This window comes from Eufriesea mexicana, unplaced genomic scaffold, assembly GCF_001483705.2.
Source record: "Eufriesea mexicana isolate 0111107269 unplaced genomic scaffold, ASM148370v2 scaffold10051, whole genome shotgun sequence".
Lineage (NCBI taxonomy): Eukaryota > Metazoa > Arthropoda > Insecta > Hymenoptera > Apidae > Eufriesea > Eufriesea mexicana.
The window spans coordinates 169,137-187,879 of NW_016917902.1; the positions used below are offsets into that span (position 1 = coordinate 169,137).

The window sequence follows — 18,743 nt, forward strand, 5'->3', positions numbered from 1 at the left end:
TCCCTACTTTTGTGTACGTATGATGTATGCTTGCCCGGCTTGGTGTCGTTTATCCGCACGTAAAATTATTTTTATTTAAATTATCGAACGTAATATATTTCCTTTTTAAGGTGTACGTACGTGTGTCTAACTGGGTATTACACGTCGGTGTGTTGTGAAAGAAAAAGCAAGAGAGAAAAAGAGAGAAAGAAAGAGACAGAAATGGAAAAAAGATTTAGGGAAACACAGATAGAGAGCGCGCGAGAGGCAGGGAGAGGCTGAAGGTCCTTCGTGCACACGAATTCGGTGCGAGTCACTGCGCCCGATCTGCACGATACTGCGGTCTCCGTTAGACTATCGTGTCTTCGCGATATGAAACGTTCCGAGTCCACGCGCATGCGTACTCTCGCGTCCTGACCGCCCAACCCTCTAACATACTACCCCCATTTTCTATCTTCTTTTTGCTCCTTCCTCTTTGTACTATTTTCATTTTTTACCTCCGTATCACTCTATCTTTTATTTCTGTTTTTACCATTTTTATTAGAAAATTATTAAGTATGAAAATCTCTCTTCTCGTGTATTACCTAATTTTATGATACTTATAACACGAATGTAGAACTACGATGTTTTTATTTGATTTTTGTTACGATTCTGTGTGTGTGTGTGTGTGTGTGTGTGCACGCGCGCGCGCGCGCGTGTGTGGTACTATAACCAGTCATGCTATACTTCTATCCTTTTATGGAACAGTCGAGCGCGCATACTCGAGAAAATGTTAAAAACCTTAAAAATCTTCCGGTATAAGAAGAATTGTGTACGATTCAGCTCCCAGATATTTCTTAATACTTCTTACGATTCTAGGGCAACCAGATTCGCAGAATTTTAACGCTAACCGAGAAAATGCCGATGAGATCGCACAATTAAATTCTCCGAGTCCCTGACCTATATATATGAGCTTCTTACCTACAATTTTTTAAACGTTTTTAACATTATCTTTTCCAAATCACTTTATAGTATTTGTTTAACATTCGAAATATTAATTTATCATATTTTTAATTATGATACAAATGGCGTATGTTAAATACTCATTAAAACATAACCTAAAAACAAAAGCAAAATTTAAAAAAAAAGGGGGGAAAAAGATACTTTTTTTTTATATCAATGAGTGACCCATACAATAACAGGGACAACAATGTGTCATCCTAAATTCGTATTCTAGGGATTTCTATTTCGCCAAGGGAATCGGCCGGTTCACCGCATTAAGAACTGTGATCTTTGATTGCCTCTGCAGAACGCGTACTGCGCATGTCCGAGGAAGCTTCCAAAACCTCAAAATACTTTCTGCCAAGAAAAATTCATCAAATCCCCTTCCTCGACAATATTTTTCACTCCTACAACTGAACGTGTCTAGCCATTCGACTATGCACTGTACCTTAATAAATGATGCATATCGTATTGTTGACGAATTATTAATTCTGCAATATCCGATCGTACGTTTGAAAACGATGGAAATCGAAATTTCTAAATATAAGTAGAAAATAATTTAAAGCTATCGGACTTAATTTATAAATTATAGAACATATCATATTCTAACGTTCGTTATGTAAATTAAAAACGAGGTTATATTTTCTATGAATAATATTGGTAAAATATTTTTACAGTTGAATATGAGAGATGAGACTAAAAAATATTTATATAAAGAACATTAGAAAAATTATGATACGCTATCGCGTGATTCCAGTTCAAACAGGTTTCCATCGAAACGATGCGTTTTGACGTCACACATGTCATTCAAACCTGTACATTAAAATTGTACTACCGCTAATTTCAACACGCATACAGTTATAACGAGATAAATTTTATTGCGGAGAATTAATATAATTAATTTTACTTAATCACTAACGGTGAGCAACGACTGACGTCAAATGGTGACGCCACAATTGCAATATACTAATTTTCGCTAAACAGGAAACACGTTAGTTTTTATATAGACCGTAATCAACCAGTTTCTTTTTTCCTCTGCTATATAATCGATGATAATCAAAAAGTTACGAGCTCTCATATATAGCTATGTTTCTATTTGACATGATATAACCTACTTAATACCACATTTCTCTAAAGGAAGGTAAAAGTTGCGCGAAAAGTACAGGAATCTGCATAACGCATAGTAGACCCCCATCTAGTAGAGGGAATTTGAACTTTGTACTCATCTACACTTATCCGTCGATAAAAACACTTTAAATTTTTTGAACTCAAATTATTTCGAATTGCATTTTTAATATAACAGAGTTTAGAAGGAGTCTAATTTTAACATATTACTCAAAATATTTAACAAAAATATAATGTGTAGAAGAAAATGTTTTTAGATGACAACAGTAGGTATTACAAGATACAGATTCGATCGCACTAGGTGAAGGAGTGAGGTCAGATAAAGTGCCATTTACGTCTTTTCTTTCAATTTCAATAATTTCAGAATAATTTTTGTGTGACAATGTTACTTTGATCCTCCAATATAAGAGAAAAATAGTATAGAATTGACCGCTTAAATGATTACAGTCCGAGGTCTAAGTGTTGTACCCGTTTATCTGGAGAGGTAGATTTGACCGTCGACATCTGACTTTTACTCCCTCTAGCGTGTCTACATTTAAATAACATAGCCAAAGTAACATGGTGTTTAGGTAAGGTGGATCTCTACTTTCTAACTTATAAAGTTCTTATCTAGATGGAACACTTAAAAAACTAAAAAATAATTTAAGTATAATCATGTTAAGTATCATTTTAATTGTAAAAATCTTAACAATTCGACCACAGTAATTTTATATACAGTATAAAATATATTAAGTTACAAATTGATAAGATATCAATTGTGGATAATACAGGCACCTATCTTGGGGCAGCAGTTCCAGGAAGTGGTGGAACTAGGATGTGGTCATTTCAATGGACAAATCAGTGACCAATCGAACGAACAGAAGTGTATATTTATACGAAGGTTATATAATACAGTCTGACAATCAGTAGCTCACACCAATTATTAACCCCTTGCTCCACGATTTAAGTTCTAATGGCGCGTGCTATAATCAACAGCATAGTTGGTCGAGCAATTTTGTCCAAACACGACAAAGAATAACACGTAATTGAGACAGAAAGACATCGGTGAAAACTAACCAAGAGTCTGACCCGTGTTTATGTTGGTTCCTAATCGAGCCTTTCACTCGTAACACTCATGTTTGGCCCGATTTCCTTACCACGAGTCTTACACGATATTGTAGACTGTTAAATATATCCTATATAATAAGATTCACTTGCAAAGAAATCGCTTTAACAAAAGCTCCATAAATTTCGTAACAAAAATTAGATGCTTAATGAAGAAAATTTTAACAGTAATTTTCCTTTCTGATTGTTAATTTTACTAAAAATGAGATATTACAATTTGTTTGTGAAGAGAAGCAAAAAGAAACAAAATTTATAAATGTGACTGTATCGAATGTACAGATCAAACGTATTTCTTTAAATAATTTTTAATACTCGTATTTATAGGATAATTCAATACACCCATTTTTTCATTATTCGAATTTGCCGCCAATATATTCGCATTTATTGGCGGTTTCTCTGTTACTATCAGAATGATTTAAAAATCATTTTCATATTTTCCACTGGTTTATAAACGTCTGAGTTTATGCACATAAAGCAGCCTACTGTCTGAATGATTATATTCACGATGTGATTATCAATCTGGAATGTAGTGTTTAATTACACCATCCGGTTATATTAACATATTAGATAAGATTAAAATAATGTTGAAGAATAAAGGATGTCAGAATAAAGGATCAGACATTTACAATTATGCATTTCTGACTATAAATCAAAGCATTTTCGATTTTATAATGATAATTATAAGAATCTATATTATTCCCAATACAAAAATTCAATTTATAAAAGAAACTAGGTTTTAATAAACCAATATTAAAGTTAAGAAAAAATAAAATATTTATTTCTTTATAAAAATTGTAAGAATTCATATTAGAAAACATATATTACCTAATGAATATTACCTAAACACATCATAAATTTAGAATAATTTTTTAGCCGCCAAAAATGATGCGCGGGATAATGTAGAGGAATATGCACCATTTTGAATGAACACCATTAAGGTTAAGAACCATGACATCAGTAAGAAAAAGCTCAAATAATAAATAACTTTCATAAAAGTATTTTCAAAAATTTCAATATTCAAAGTTATTTCTCTTTAAAACATTCAAATTTAATACTATAGATGCATTGTGTTGTAGCTACATAAACACTACGTAGTTAGAAGTAGCGTCACTTACAGATGACATTCCAAGGTTCCTTCCATGACCACAACATACACGCTGATGATGTTTTCGTATGTTCTCCAGTATTTCCACACGATAGGGACAAATGTTGTCACTTCGCACCAGTTTATGTGTTGAAAATTTCACAAATTTATTACAAAACAGAAGTAAACACAACTACGATACTAACTGCGGGACTGTCGCGCGCAAACTGAAGCCAGTAAACTTCGATCTAATCCGATACTGCGCAATATTATGACAGTACTGTAGATAAATTTATAAGTAACAAACTTTTAAATTTACACATGATAACTTAATATTGTAGGAAATATTATTTATATGATTAATGAAATTGCATGTTATTATTATATTTTTTAATTTAATATAGTACCTGTTTTTACATCTGTTTCTAGATACATTTTTTTATACCACCTTTTTTTTCCATAAATTTTTGATAAATATATTATGTTGTTCAATGAAGGGACAAAAGATTATTTGCAATTTTTTGCTAACTTTTTGCACAATTAAATTATGTGAGAATATAAACAAAATGGACAAATTAATACATTAGTTTGTTATATCGATTATATTAATATCCTATTATTTTCATCTGTTACACAATCAAAATTTATTAAATAATAAAAAAGAAATATTTCAGACAAATAATTATTCCATTGATTAATATAAAAGTAAATTTATTTATTACATTCATAAATAGCTGTAATTGGGAACACTGAACATTATAACTGGTTGTAGGATAAACGTTTAACAATGCAGGTATGTTTCATTAAAGAAAAGAAAGGAATCTTTATTTTAAAATACCATTTTTTCTTTATTAGTTAAACTGTTTAGTAAGATCTTTTCTGTAGTAATAGGACCACCTATGAAAGAAAACAAATAATCAGTACATTATGATTAATATATGAATCTTTAAAAGTATTTTTTTAAACTTACCTAAAGTGCTGGATAGATCTTTATGTCCAGCATCTTTTCTTGCTGAATTTAGTGCATTCCAAATTGCAATAGGTATAACATAAGACATACATAATGGTGGTTCACCAGTAGCTATAATGTTTAACAAATATTAGAATTGGATGCACACATTAGAAATTAACTATTACTTTTTATCCATTATTTTACCTTTTGAGCGAAGAGCACTTAATTGATTAGAATTATTTTTAGGGAAATAAATTCGGAAATCAACAGGAATGTCCTTTACACCTGGTGGCTTATAATTCTGTAAAAAAATATATTTTCAAGTTTTCCAAAAATTCTTCCTACAAATAGTAAATTAGACAAATTTAACAACATACCCAACTTCTATTATTTGTCAATAGACCAGTTTTTCGATCATAAATTAGGTCTTCAGAAGTCCAGTACCCGAGACCCATTATAAAAGCACCTTCAACTTGCCCTACGTCTAGTTCTGGATTCATACTTCTTCCAACATCTTCAATTATATCTACTCTGTGCACAATATGCTGTCCAGTTAACACATCGATTTCAACTTCCGCTATAGTTGCTCCATATATGGGGTAATTTTTTATCTCATCTTTTGCAGTAAACCTGTAATATATATTTCCTAAATATACGAAAATCACTTAATATTTCAGTAATTATTAAATTATTAGAAAAACATACATATATCGTGCGCACAAGTCAACATCTTTCGAATGTGCTGCCATTACTAAGTTTTGCCATGAAAGATTCTCCATCTCTTTTTTAATAGGTTCTAGTCTATTTATCAATTCTTTACAAGCCATCATAGTTGCCTGAAATCGTTAAAATACTTATCTATTTTTAAATATATAATATTTTTTATATAATGTAAATATATTTATGAAAAATATATCTCACATATGAACAAGTCTCACTAGTGATACTACCACCAGTAACAAAATTATTTGGAGATGTTAGATTGTTGGTTGGTTTAACAGTAACCAACGATAAATCGATACCTAATGTATGTGCTGCTACTTGAGCTACCTATAATAAAAATGAGTATATATAATTATTGTATCATATATGTTCTTTTTATAAAATTCTTTTACTGTAATAAATTTTGATGTAATCTTTCTTTGTACCTTAGTATTAATTCCTTGACCACATTCAATTCCTCCGTGAGAAACAGAAACTGTACCATCTCGTGCATAAATAGAAACTAGTGCGTGAAATTGTCCCCAAAGACCCAAAGGATACATCATGGGTAACAAAGCTATTCCTTTTTTTTTCCATCGATTTTCCTATAAAAATTATGTAAACTTGTTTAAATAATTCATATTTTTTTAACATGTCAAACATGTCTTACATTGTTAAAAGTGTCTACAGCTCTTTTTCTAATATTGTAATCTGCATTTTGACACAGTTCTTTTATCATAGATTGTAACACTTTCTTATGGTCCTCAGTCATGTTCATATATCTAACCTCCAATGGATCTTTTCCAATTGATTTTGCTATGTGTTCCATTATATTTTCCACCATAGCTACAGCTTCTGTTGAACCTGCATAGTATATATTCAATAATTAGAGAATGTTATTTGAGAGAACCTATTCTTATTTTTGCTAGGATAACTCGAATCACCTGGAGCTCGGCAATAAGTGTTGGAAGGCAAATCAGTTTTGACTTCAAAGCCCTGATAGGTCCAAGTTGAATTATCATAACAACTAAAATCATCACAAACGAGAATTAAATTACATTTCTTTAATCATATATATTTTAAAATATATTAAAATATACATACCTTGGAAAATGATACCCAGCCACAGGTGCATGAGGTTCGTTAAAATTGCAACCACTATTTCCCCAATATTTTGAATTCAAATACTGAATGCGACCATTGTCATCTACACCAATTTCATATTCTTGACGAGTATCATATCGCTTTCCTATAGCAAGCATGTTACTTTCCATCGACATAATGAATCTAGTTGGTCGATTTAACTTGTAGCATACTAAGGCACAAGCACAGGCAATTTGTGTAGCACGGGATATCTTTGCACCATAACCACCGCCTAGCCTCCTCACGTTAATATTAATACTGCAATTAATAATTAGAAAAAAGAAAAAGAAAAAAGAATAGTACATTGAATAAACACTAAATTATACTTCTAACTTTACCTGTTATTCTTCACACCAAGGCATTGAGCTATAGCTACTTGAGTGAGATCTATCCATTGAGTGGCCGGAAAAATGTCTATTCCGTCTTCTATTGGCACGCAAACGCAAGTTTGAGTTTCCATTGTATAATGATATTGACCTCCGCTTCGAAATACTCCTTTTATCACATGCTTTACATCATTTCCTATATTATTTAACAGAATTTAAATAATATATAAAATAAAATAGTAAAACAACTACACAATAAGTAAGTAGAAGAAAACATAAACATTTATTCACAAAATAATTTATTTTATTGGTATACCTTTCTTCTGTGCTTTGACGTTAATCGATTCAAGCACCCGAGATTCATTATTCGAAGAAAGTACATCTTCAATTGTTAATAGAAATTTTTCTGGTGCAACATCAGCGTAAGAAATATGCACCATCTGTGCTGCCTGATTAGCAATTGCGTGACTTGTTGCAACAATTACTCCAACTGGTTGTCCAGCAAACTCAATATTTTTATCTACAAACAGCTATAAGTACAACAAACAAATTAGGACAAGTTACAAATGTTAAATTTTCATAAAATACTTATTAATAATTTAACTTACTACTTCATCATAATTCATCATTAGTTCCTGTGCACTTGCTGGTACAAATACATTTTTCCCAGGAATATCTTTGGCAGTGTAGAAAGCTATTACTCCTTTCATTTTCTGTAATAACATACGTAGATTTAAATTGTAAAAATAAGTAAAACTTAAAATTGATGATCTTACAAATATCAAAACTTAATTAAATCGGTAGGAAAAATATTACCAATGCTTCAGAAGCATTAATATTCTCCACTTTGCCATTAGCTACTGTGGTAAGGACGAAAGCACAGAAGACTTCATCTGGAAATGGTGGAATATCGTTCACGTATTGTGCCTCGCCTGATGTTTGGTATACAGCTTCCATTTTTGGCATAGGTTGATTTAAAGGCCATACATTCTTATCCGTACCGAAGGTTTGCTTGCCTAAAGAAAGTTCACGTTCCAAAAGGGATCCACCACTGCGTGATCTTGAATCCACATTTTCCGGCTTAATACTTAAAATAAACTTTAAAAGTATTTCGTTTAAAGTAAATATCTAATTATTTAAAATTTCAATAATCTTTCGTCTAGAAATACAAACCTTAAAGAAAAGCCCTTCTGCAAGCGTCTTCCTGAATATTGGGGAATAATCAGGTAATATATGGTCAGGTTGAAGTTCCGCGTCTAACTTTGCTATAGCTTCTTTAACTACGTTCCTATCGAAAATGGATTTCTGGACCAAGAAGTTTTCAGTCTTCGATGCATGTAGCTAGAAAAATCAATTTGACTCGGATTTAGATTTAATATCTTCAATTATCTTCCTTAAGGAGAGTTTTACTTACAAAATCCTTGGTTATTCCGCCAATTATAATGTTTGGTTTTTCCAGAACTTTCCCAGTTCCGTCCAATTTAAATAAGAACCCTGCGTTCACATGGGCGTGAGCATTTTGTGCTCGTGGCATTATCTACGACCAATAAATCCTTTTAATAAGAACTACAATTTTAAATACGTAATTTATTTTAAATAATGTTACAAAAAATGTACCTTGTAAGATTTGTATTCGTATTCCTTACCAAGGGCAGGTAAAAGTATACTGTATATAATTTTATGCTTCATATCGAAGTCCAGAAATTCCAACAAAGTCATACTAGTCTTCTCGCCATTAGCTTCCACTATTTATGGGAGAAAATTAAAATTATATTATTCTATAATAGAAGCATATATGAATAAATGTTCGAAATATCTTTATTTAAACTTGTTCGTTTACCTATATGCAACTGCGCTCCTGCAGTTTCGAAAATCAAAAACAGATCTGATGGAAACTCTCGATGCTCATGCTTGATCATTAAATTTCCTCCTACAGATCCAACCTATAATATAAAATTTAATTGGCAATTTATATTTGTTATACATACAGTTAATTACATTTACATACATTTCTCACGGGAACACTAGCAATTAAATCGATATGTTTGGCCAAATGATGCAAGTATTCGAAATTTGGTTCTTTCGAATATTTTTCAAACGTTTGCATCGCTACAGTAAGAGAAACATTGCCCCCAATAGTTAAAGTATTATTGTCTTTTTTTACGTTACGCAAATCAGGTATATCATTTATATCAATAGTGATATCGGGTGTTTTCAATCGATATACACCTACAAAGAAAAAGTATATAATAAATATATCATAAATTATCTTACATATATATGGAATAATAAATTGTTATTAATCATTACCATGTGCGGTGTTACCACCATGTAAAACGTAACTGGCATTTGGATATTTTTGAAATATTTCAAACAAGTCATCAATTGACAAAACTTTATGAAATTCACAGCCACTCAATTTCATGTCAATTTTATCATTCGTGTCTTGAACTCGTGTGTGACAACCATTACAACCATTTTCACACGGCATCCCGGTTTTTTTACAAGTTCTTATGTTGTATAATTCCTTGATAACAAAAATTTTCTATTAAATTTTAAAGATACAAATTTCTACCAATGTTGCATAATGGATACCTCTGATGCATATTGAATTGCTCATTAGTAGGAACTTAAAATTGTATTTCTTATCCTGTTTTATAATTTTGAATAAATGCTACCAAAAAGTACTATTTCTATAAAATATCGAGTATATCATTTTACCGACTACTTTATACGACGTATTCCCGTGTACTCGAGAACTTCATGCTTTATGTCATCCTCACAGCTCGTTTCCGACATTCATTCCAGCCACTGTCAATCTCGTCATGTGTCGAGATCTAACGTCGTTCTTATATCAGTGTTTTTTCCAGTATCAATGCGAGAGCCTGTCAGCTCCGGTCATCAGGTGAACCTGTCGTGTACACAACTGGGGTATGGGTCTTGTAGTCTGACGTTCATGGCGAACCTATGGTCAGACTTCATGGAATAATTGCTTAATTGGTTTCTTCCCCATGCGACAGGAGTACGGAATGTTCATCCGGCTACTAGGCCTCGCTGACTCTCGTATTGATTTTGGAAGTTTCATTGGTTTGTCGACTACCTTGTGGTTGCCAAGGCGTGGTGTGGTTGGCAGTGGCTGGACGTGGGCTGAGTCTGATCGAGAGAGTGCTAGGTATGAAGTTGTCTTGTACACTTCAATTTTTCTTTGTTCGTGTTTTTCATACTTGATTCCCTATTTTTGCAGGAACTTAGATATTTGAACCTGCTGAAATGGAATATTTTAGTGTTGCGATAATAGAGTAACAAATTTTAGTACCTCGACTCGAAGACCCTTTTGTAAGACACGAAATTTAATAAAGTATCAGTAGCTTCGCTTTAATTTCTTTCGCTCTAAGTTAGATTAGGCTATCTTTGATACGGGTAGCGCTATAGTAGAATTGCGTCAGTAGGGCGCAATGCCCAGATCTCGATGCGTGACTGACTCCACATAGTGAGACCTAGTAATTAGTATTGTTTTCCAAAGAATAATTTTTGGGAAACGATACCAAGCTAAGAGCTACGCTTCAAGTTTAAGATATTTACTATCTATTGTAATATCTGTAATATTCGTTTTCAGGAAAGTAAGCTCCACTAATATTAAGCAATGGATATTACAGATTTAAATTTGTGTTTGCACAGTGTAATTATGCAATCCTATTTTACGAGCCATTCATGTTATTAATAATAAATATTACCAGTGCTAATCTTATTGTTGACTTACTTCAATATCTTGAATACTTTTTACGAAGTCTTTTGGTGCATCATTAGCGTAGCTCTTGAATGTATCAAGAATAGGACGATAACCTGTACAACGGCATATATTGCTTCCAAAAGAATTTTCTATTTCTTTCATTGTCAACTGTTTGCCTTGTAAAAGACTGAAAAAACGTGACTATTAAGTCAATGAAATTTATTTATGAAATTTATATTAAAAGAAAATATAAATTGAAACGTTGTAAATATATACCTATACATATTCATTATCATTCCAGGTGAACAATAGCCACATTGAGAACCATTTTTATCTGCTAATGCTGCCTGTAAAGTGTGATAGCCATCTTGCTTGTTACCTAAACCTTCAATGGTTTTAACAGCCCATCTATAGGAGGAAAAATGAACAACATGAAACTACATAATTTGAGTAGCTATGAAAAACAAATAATTACACTAAAATAATTAGTTCCAAACTTACCCATTGCAAATCAAAATTGGTATCAGGCAAGAATTCACAGACATTACCTCACCCTTGATATCTATAGACACAATACATGCACCACAGCCTCCTTCATGGCACATAGCCTTAGTTCCTCGTAATCTTGCGTAATCACGAATAAACTCATTCAGGGATGTTCCAGGGTGAATATTTTCTGCCACTGAATATAATTATACCATTGTAATTATTAATTTTTGTTTAAACTCTGATAATTTCGATAATTGAAATATATACCAGTATAAATTTGTCCATTGATGGTGAATTCTACAGTATTCTTGGAAGCCCTAAAACAATAATTTTTGTATTTGTATTTTGTATAATAAATAAAAATTCAAATAATATACTTAATATTTTTATGCGTTTATTATAATTGTAATATATATTTATTACAATTATAAGTAGCTTTTAGCATTAATTATTCTAGCCATATAACAATACTAAACGCCATGTTGTACAAACAAGCACGCAATGAATATTATTCTCGATGTTAATAATATTCTCATATAAATCGTGTCTCTTTATTTCTACTAATTTTATTTTAGATATTATACTTTTCCTTTGTTATTTTTAGTTTCGTTTCATACATATTTATATTGAATAAGTAATTAAACGTTTAACAGATAAAATAAGTCCTAAGTCATTTTAAACATTAAAAGATAAATAAAACTATTTATATTATTATTGTATCGGAACGAAGCAAAATCAGATAAAAAAGAGCACTTTGAATGTTTCAAACAGCGACATGCATTGTTTAAAAGGAAGATATAATAAGATATTTTAATTTAACGTGTTAAGATAAATTGCCTCATGCCCATATCCGTGTGAATGTTAGATGAAATGCTACAGTACGTTATATGCCAAACAAATTTGTTGTTATAGTAAAATATACAATTAACCCACATATAAAACAACATAAATAATTTCATTCCAATTAGCATGAAAATTGTTTACAATACTTTTACGATAAAAATTATTTTCGGCAATTTATCGTTTAAAATAAAATGATTTATATCCACAATGTAACGAAAGAAATGATTCATACCTCATTTTACACAAAACAAGTTACTATCAAATATAATAATATTACAGAAAGGCAAATAAATACGATTGATAATAAATGTTAAAAGTAATTTCCGTCGCAACATTCATATCAAACATGTATCAAAAATACAATATGATGAAACAATAGTTTCCTGCTACTTATCAAACACAATGAGTAGGCACAAAACTTCGCAGAAAAATGAATGTATTAATGTATGGTTTGATGAACGAGAATCACACGAAGGAAGACGTGATTACATAACGATCATCCGAAAACTAAAAAGGCTCAGACAGCAATGAACATGCCGGTAGCGTGTTGTTGGAAGAGTATATAATGCCGAATGCCTCTCTTCATATGCAGTACGAATATTACTTTCTCCTTCTTGCTAACCGATGATAAAGTCACATCATCCAAAACAAAAACTTGATATGATTGTGCAATTGCAATTCTCTCATCATTGAAGTCCTTAATGAATATTTCAACAATCAGTGTTAATGAACTGTAATTCATATTTTTTTAATTTTTAATAAAAAATATAGCTTGCACTACAAACCAATTTAATCCATTTCCTAAAATTTTCTTTTGCTTTCTTGTAAATAAACTGGCGGAACTAAAATTTTTGTCAATGACCTTTAATTGTATTTGTGTATTTATATCTCGTGACATTCCTTTTTATTCTCAAGAACTTTTGCGTGTTTGTGAGTCGATGATATAATAATAAGAAAACTACAACGTGACTTAACAATGTAGAATGACGAAGTAAACTTTATTAACATATATAATTCCTTATAATTATATATAACTCATAAAATGCTTCATTATTTACGTAATACAAACCATTTAGTAAGTCATGTAAAGAATGTCGATTGTAAAATTAGTCAATTTCAAGCTTCTATTATTAGAATTTTATTTCTAATACGAAATAGAAATTAATAGTTTTATATCTAATATAAAAGCAATTAAGCATGCTTTCTATTTTAACCTAAAACTCAAAACGGGATAATTATTATAAGCAAATCATTCGACGTTCGTATAATAGTTTACCAATAAAATGCAAAGATACAATAAAAACGCAAATAAAATATACGAGCTTAAAAATCGTAAATGCATTTGTACAAAACCTTCAATTCCTAACGGATTAAAAATGGAATTTTTAACCTTGTAATAATTTGTCAAGATAAGTCGCTGAAACGTGGATTTATTTGTCTTTTAAGCAACTGAGAAGAGAATATATGATGGCAGTGTAAAAACAGTATTTATGTCTCCTTTTATAAAGCTATGTTTTGTGTCAACTGGTAATAAATTATACTCGTATATCACATACAAAACGAGTACAATACCCTTCACTATTATTAACCTGCAACGCGTCATCGATTTATCGAAATCAGATCGATGCACTCACGCGTAGTACTTCCGTGTATCGATAACTCGTGAAAACAATCACGTGTAATTCTACAATAATTAAATGTGCTAGTACTTTGCATGTAGTACAATTTGAAAACGATTTTATATATGCATGATATTTTTGTTCTTTTCTTTGGATTATTGAATAGTATAACGGCTCTATAATTATCGTTTTAGAATTCTTTAAAGGTATACAAAATATTTCAAGAAATATGGAAAATGTTAGTGGTAACACGTTTCTCGTCCAAATTTAACTAACGTGTGTGTTAGTAAGTACTTCACAAGGCATCTAATCGCATAAAGAGATTATCGTTTGCGATAAATTCGAGATATGGTAACATAAGTGCAACTGCACGTTATTTCATATTATTCACTATAATAACTATTACGTAAGTGACACATTAATTCGTACCGATTTTACAATATAATACGTGTTATATATACTATAAGATACATGAATATTATACGAAATAAATGTATTATATCGACTAGAATTTTTGTTCTTTGATTTCTAAAAATGTCTTTTAGCGTTCTCTTTTTTTCTTCTTACAGCGTACTTATTATTCCAGAAACATAATCCCACTAATTTGTAAATTAAATATCTATGTCAGTCATTAATGGAAAATGATACCTCGGTCTTGTTATTTATCGGTAATTGGAGACAAATTAACTATCGAATGATTCAGAATTTACGACAATGCATTTCATTGATAATTAACAGTAATTGCAATGCAACAAGATAATGTTACCAATTAGTTTTTAACCACTGTAATTCCGTTGGTGTTGTAAACGATATCAATGAAAATCTGTATACTACAATGGCATGTGTACAATGCCATAATGAATTTCTGGCTCTTTCTGGGTAATTTATTCAGGTTATAAGCAACACAAATTGCATCTTTCCGTTACTTAACGACCCTGAGATTTGTTTACCACAATTTTCTGCCTATTAGGAAGTAAAAAATTAACTGCATTTCGTAACAAGTAATTTTGTTATAAAAATTAATTTATTGGAACTTTTATTATAGGAATTCTACGTTTCAGAAAATTAGGAACAAACTGAGAAAAGTTTCTTATCGTCCTATGAAGTGCAAAGTTCAGTGTTTTCATGACTTTTCCATGACAACAACACATAACAGTCTTTGGAAAGTTTATCTCTGATATAGTTTATTAATATACGCATACGTAGCATAAATTACAAATGACTTTGAATATGTCCTACAAATGTAATTTGTGTTTTCTACACCTAATAATTTATTCATTTGATTGAGCAAAGTCCTATTTTTGTAAATTTTAACATGATTCTTCGTTTGTTTGAATGATCAGCTTTCACTGTTCGTGAGAGGACTTGCATTTTAGGGTCAGGGAGGAAACGTTCACTTTTCCTAGGTATTATATATCCAAAGAGATTGCGTTTAAACAGTTTTTGCAACTTTCTTTTTCATTGCAACAACTGTCGAAATATTTTAAGGCTACCCAATCAGAACCAAATAGGAAGAATGTAAACTAAAAATAATATCTGCCTAATTCGCATATTCACCTATAATTTTGCGTATTCTCGTTCTTTCACATCTAAAGAATGAAAAATGGAAAAGATATCTGTGAACAATTATTCTATCGTGTCAAAGAATGTAATTTGTTATATGGTAAGTTTATGGTATATGGTAAAGAAAAAAATAGTTGATACTTTTATTTAAAAATTTTGCAATGATTGTTAGTATCGTGAGTGCTCTATAAAACTGAGATATCACTTACCCAATGTTTTGTCGGATGCAGTCCATTTTCACAAGTATTCAAAGTGGAAGTTCAACGAGAAGTCCAATTGTTCTTAGAAATGGATTCAAATTGCACAATCGAGTGTAGGTAGCAACCAAGTGAACCGAAGTTGTATCTTACTCAGCGAGCTACAATCGTCTTTACGTCTCGACATCGTGGCCTCCCACCATCTGTAAGAAAAATAGTTGTAGAAAGGGAAGATTATTTTCAGTTACGTTCCATTACTACAAACCTGACGTCTCCCCGAAATAAGGACAGTATTTCCATTTCCTTATCTGTCATTTTTCTACAAGCTCAGAGTAAAGTCCATGTATCATAGGTTATTCTCTGTTAATTAATTGAAATCTTTCAGGGCTTCTGAAACCAAAGCCACCAAAAACTTCTGGATGACCTAAATAAGTATGTAGTTATAAAGAAAAATGAAGCGAAAGAGGATTTCCAAATTCTAATCTCTTCTCTTATTATGATAGAATGAACAATGGTAATTTCAATAAATACTCTATTAAACGCCATTCATGTGTTACATAATAATCGTTTACAACATATTCGTAGCGCATAATGATATCAATGACAATTAATACAAATTAATCGTAAATAATAGCGTCTCAACTAATATATTTTACTCGGTGTACACCTTCCGTTTGAATTTTACGCACGTGAATTATGACTATCTATGTTTAAAGAGAGACGTCCTGACAGAAGGTAGATCGGAAAAACGAGATGTATAATATGGCATACTAGGGTTTTTCATCAGATGATCAGAAAAAATAGCGGGTTTTCTTCGTGTTTCTATAGACTCTCTAGTTTGCTACCGATATATCGATTCGGTCGAGTTCGTCTATTCTTTTCTCTCTCTCTCTCTCTCTCGCTCTCTCACATTCTTTCTCTCTCTCTCTCTCATTACTTTCTCGTTAAACAAAATATTTCCGCTAAGGGCTAGCGATTTTACAGAGGTTCCTTCAGAGAGACGCTCTTAACACGTTCAGTGGCCGTCACTAATTGTTTTCCCGTCTTTACTAGCTATGAGTTAATCTTTGTATTAACATCAATTCACAGTCGGATAGAATGGACTCTTATAGAAGAAATTAATGATATGTACAATTCATCTAACTAAGTATCTAATTTTATTTACAATAATTCTGGATCGATCTTTATTCCTGTTCAGAGATAGGCTGTACACTCAAAAATCAATGGGAAATAGTGTCAGGGGACAGTAAGTTCAACTTATTGTCTCATAGGGATTCCATCGCATGTCATACGACCTAATGCAAACTAAAGACTGAAGGTAGAGTATGCAGCTTCTGTTGGCTACGGTTACGTTGCTCAAAATAATTGAACTGTTAAGTAATTATTGGTACAAAAGGAAAAGTGACTATACTTCGACTGAATACATAAATTACATAGCATTTGAGTATCATTTTGAGCTACGTACTACTTAGACTCCACTCTATCAATTGCGAATGACAATACTAGTGGACCCTTTTCAGTCGATCAGTGATCATTAGTGATGTATTCAACAGTTGTTCCATAAGATTGGAATGCAATAAAAAAAGGGAAGCGAGAAGATCGTTATTGGGTTCCTTCATAACACTGAACGTGTTAATGGCTAGTCGACAAAAAATATTGATACAGTGTTTGTTTCTCGTTTATCTCTCTACGAATATCGCGTCTTCTTTCGCTGGCTTACAGGGGAGAGCTATAGATTATAGATCGCTACTGCCCTATAATTCTCGATAAAATATGTGTTATATATGTATATGTAATATTGTCCTGTTACACTCGATCACCAATAAGTTTACACGAATGTTTGTTTGTGTTTTGCAATGTAAAGTATTGTTTTAATCGCATTCCAACAGTACATCATTGTTCAACCAACCTGTTTAGAATCAAAAACAAAGCGTGAAGTGTAAAAAAATCGATTTACATTTATTCGACTGTTTTTGAGCTTCGAGAGAATTACACTTTTTCTCCTCCCCCATCGTTAATATAGAGTATATTATCTCGCCAATCTGAACTTCGGACGAGACTGAAATAACGAGGTACTGCATTATCACTATTTCCATCTTTTTGTGCGAAATGAGACCTCGTTAATTCCAACTCTGTTGGATCTTTCACGTTAACTATACATATCATCCATTAAGATATTCTTTTTGCATACATCACAGTTCAAAGGTTTCTTTATAGCTATGACATTTCTTCCGTATATTTAGAAACATTTCTTTCTTTAGAATGTAAAGCTAAGGAAATAAACGCAGAGGAATTTTTGCGCCTCTGAAAATAGAACTTCATTAATTCGAAATTATTGATCCGAAATAATTCTTCTTGCACCGGTAATCCGAATCAATGAGGTTCTATAGTGTAAAAGGAAAATTGTTCGAGGTAACACAAAGCGCAACACAGAGACCACCCTCTTAAACTTAATGGTGACCAGGTTTTTCGCGCATGATTCGTAGTCGTTAATTGAACATGTACTTTATGATCTAGTTTTCTATGGCCGTTACTTTCGCCAACTCCTAGAACCGTATTATACAAGAACACCTAAGCTAAATAAGTCACAGACACAGACTTTGCATCAGGAGTGCACGGATTCGTTAAATAGTTACGTCTGGAGGATTAGGAACCTCGTGAATTTGCAATCGTCGTTAGACAAAGGGATTCAATCGGAGAATACGTTTGCCATGTTAAATTTCAATAAGGTATATTTTTAAATTAGCCTCTTTTCAATTTTGAATGCGGTTTGTGCTTGGTTCAATGTGAAACAAATATCTGTGCACCTCTGATCTCGCGAAGTCCTACACTTTGAACTAAGCTTTCTCAAATTCTCATCGATTCGCTCTCCTTTTCTTGCAGCCTTCCTTTCTACACGCACGACC

The 18,743-nt window shown here is 31.8% G+C and overlaps 1 protein-coding gene across 3 annotated transcripts; it reads right to left on the bottom strand.

The window, feature by feature from the left end:
- Positions 1-5,019: 5,019 nt before the first annotated feature.
- On the bottom strand, positions 5,020-16,120 carry LOC108553314 (xanthine dehydrogenase/oxidase). 3 transcript variants are annotated; one of them, XM_017908174.1, is made up of 26 exons: positions 16,103-16,120; positions 15,850-16,040; positions 11,883-11,932; positions 11,628-11,808; positions 11,403-11,534; positions 11,157-11,313; positions 9,707-9,923; positions 9,405-9,625; positions 9,237-9,339; positions 9,014-9,141; positions 8,811-8,933; positions 8,570-8,737; positions 8,213-8,494; positions 8,005-8,109; positions 7,713-7,926; positions 7,409-7,592; positions 7,032-7,328; positions 6,872-6,954; positions 6,598-6,791; positions 6,374-6,532; positions 6,147-6,275; positions 5,931-6,061; positions 5,603-5,855; positions 5,430-5,526; positions 5,244-5,354; positions 5,020-5,170 (listed from the first exon to the last, which is right to left on the bottom strand). In XM_017908174.1, the coding sequence occupies exons 2-26, from the start codon at positions 15,873-15,875 to the stop codon at positions 5,103-5,105; spliced, it is 3,813 nt and encodes a 1,270-aa protein (XP_017763663.1). In that variant the 5' UTR covers positions 15,876-16,040; positions 16,103-16,120; the 3' UTR covers positions 5,020-5,102. The 3 variants fall into 3 exon arrangements, with proteins under 3 accessions (XP_017763663.1, XP_017763664.1, XP_017763665.1); XM_017908175.1 differs by lacking the exons at positions 15,850-16,040; positions 16,103-16,120 and adding an exon at positions 12,948-12,967; XM_017908176.1 differs by lacking the exons at positions 15,850-16,040; positions 16,103-16,120 and adding an exon at positions 12,691-12,798.
- Positions 16,121-18,743: the final 2,623 nt, after the last annotated feature.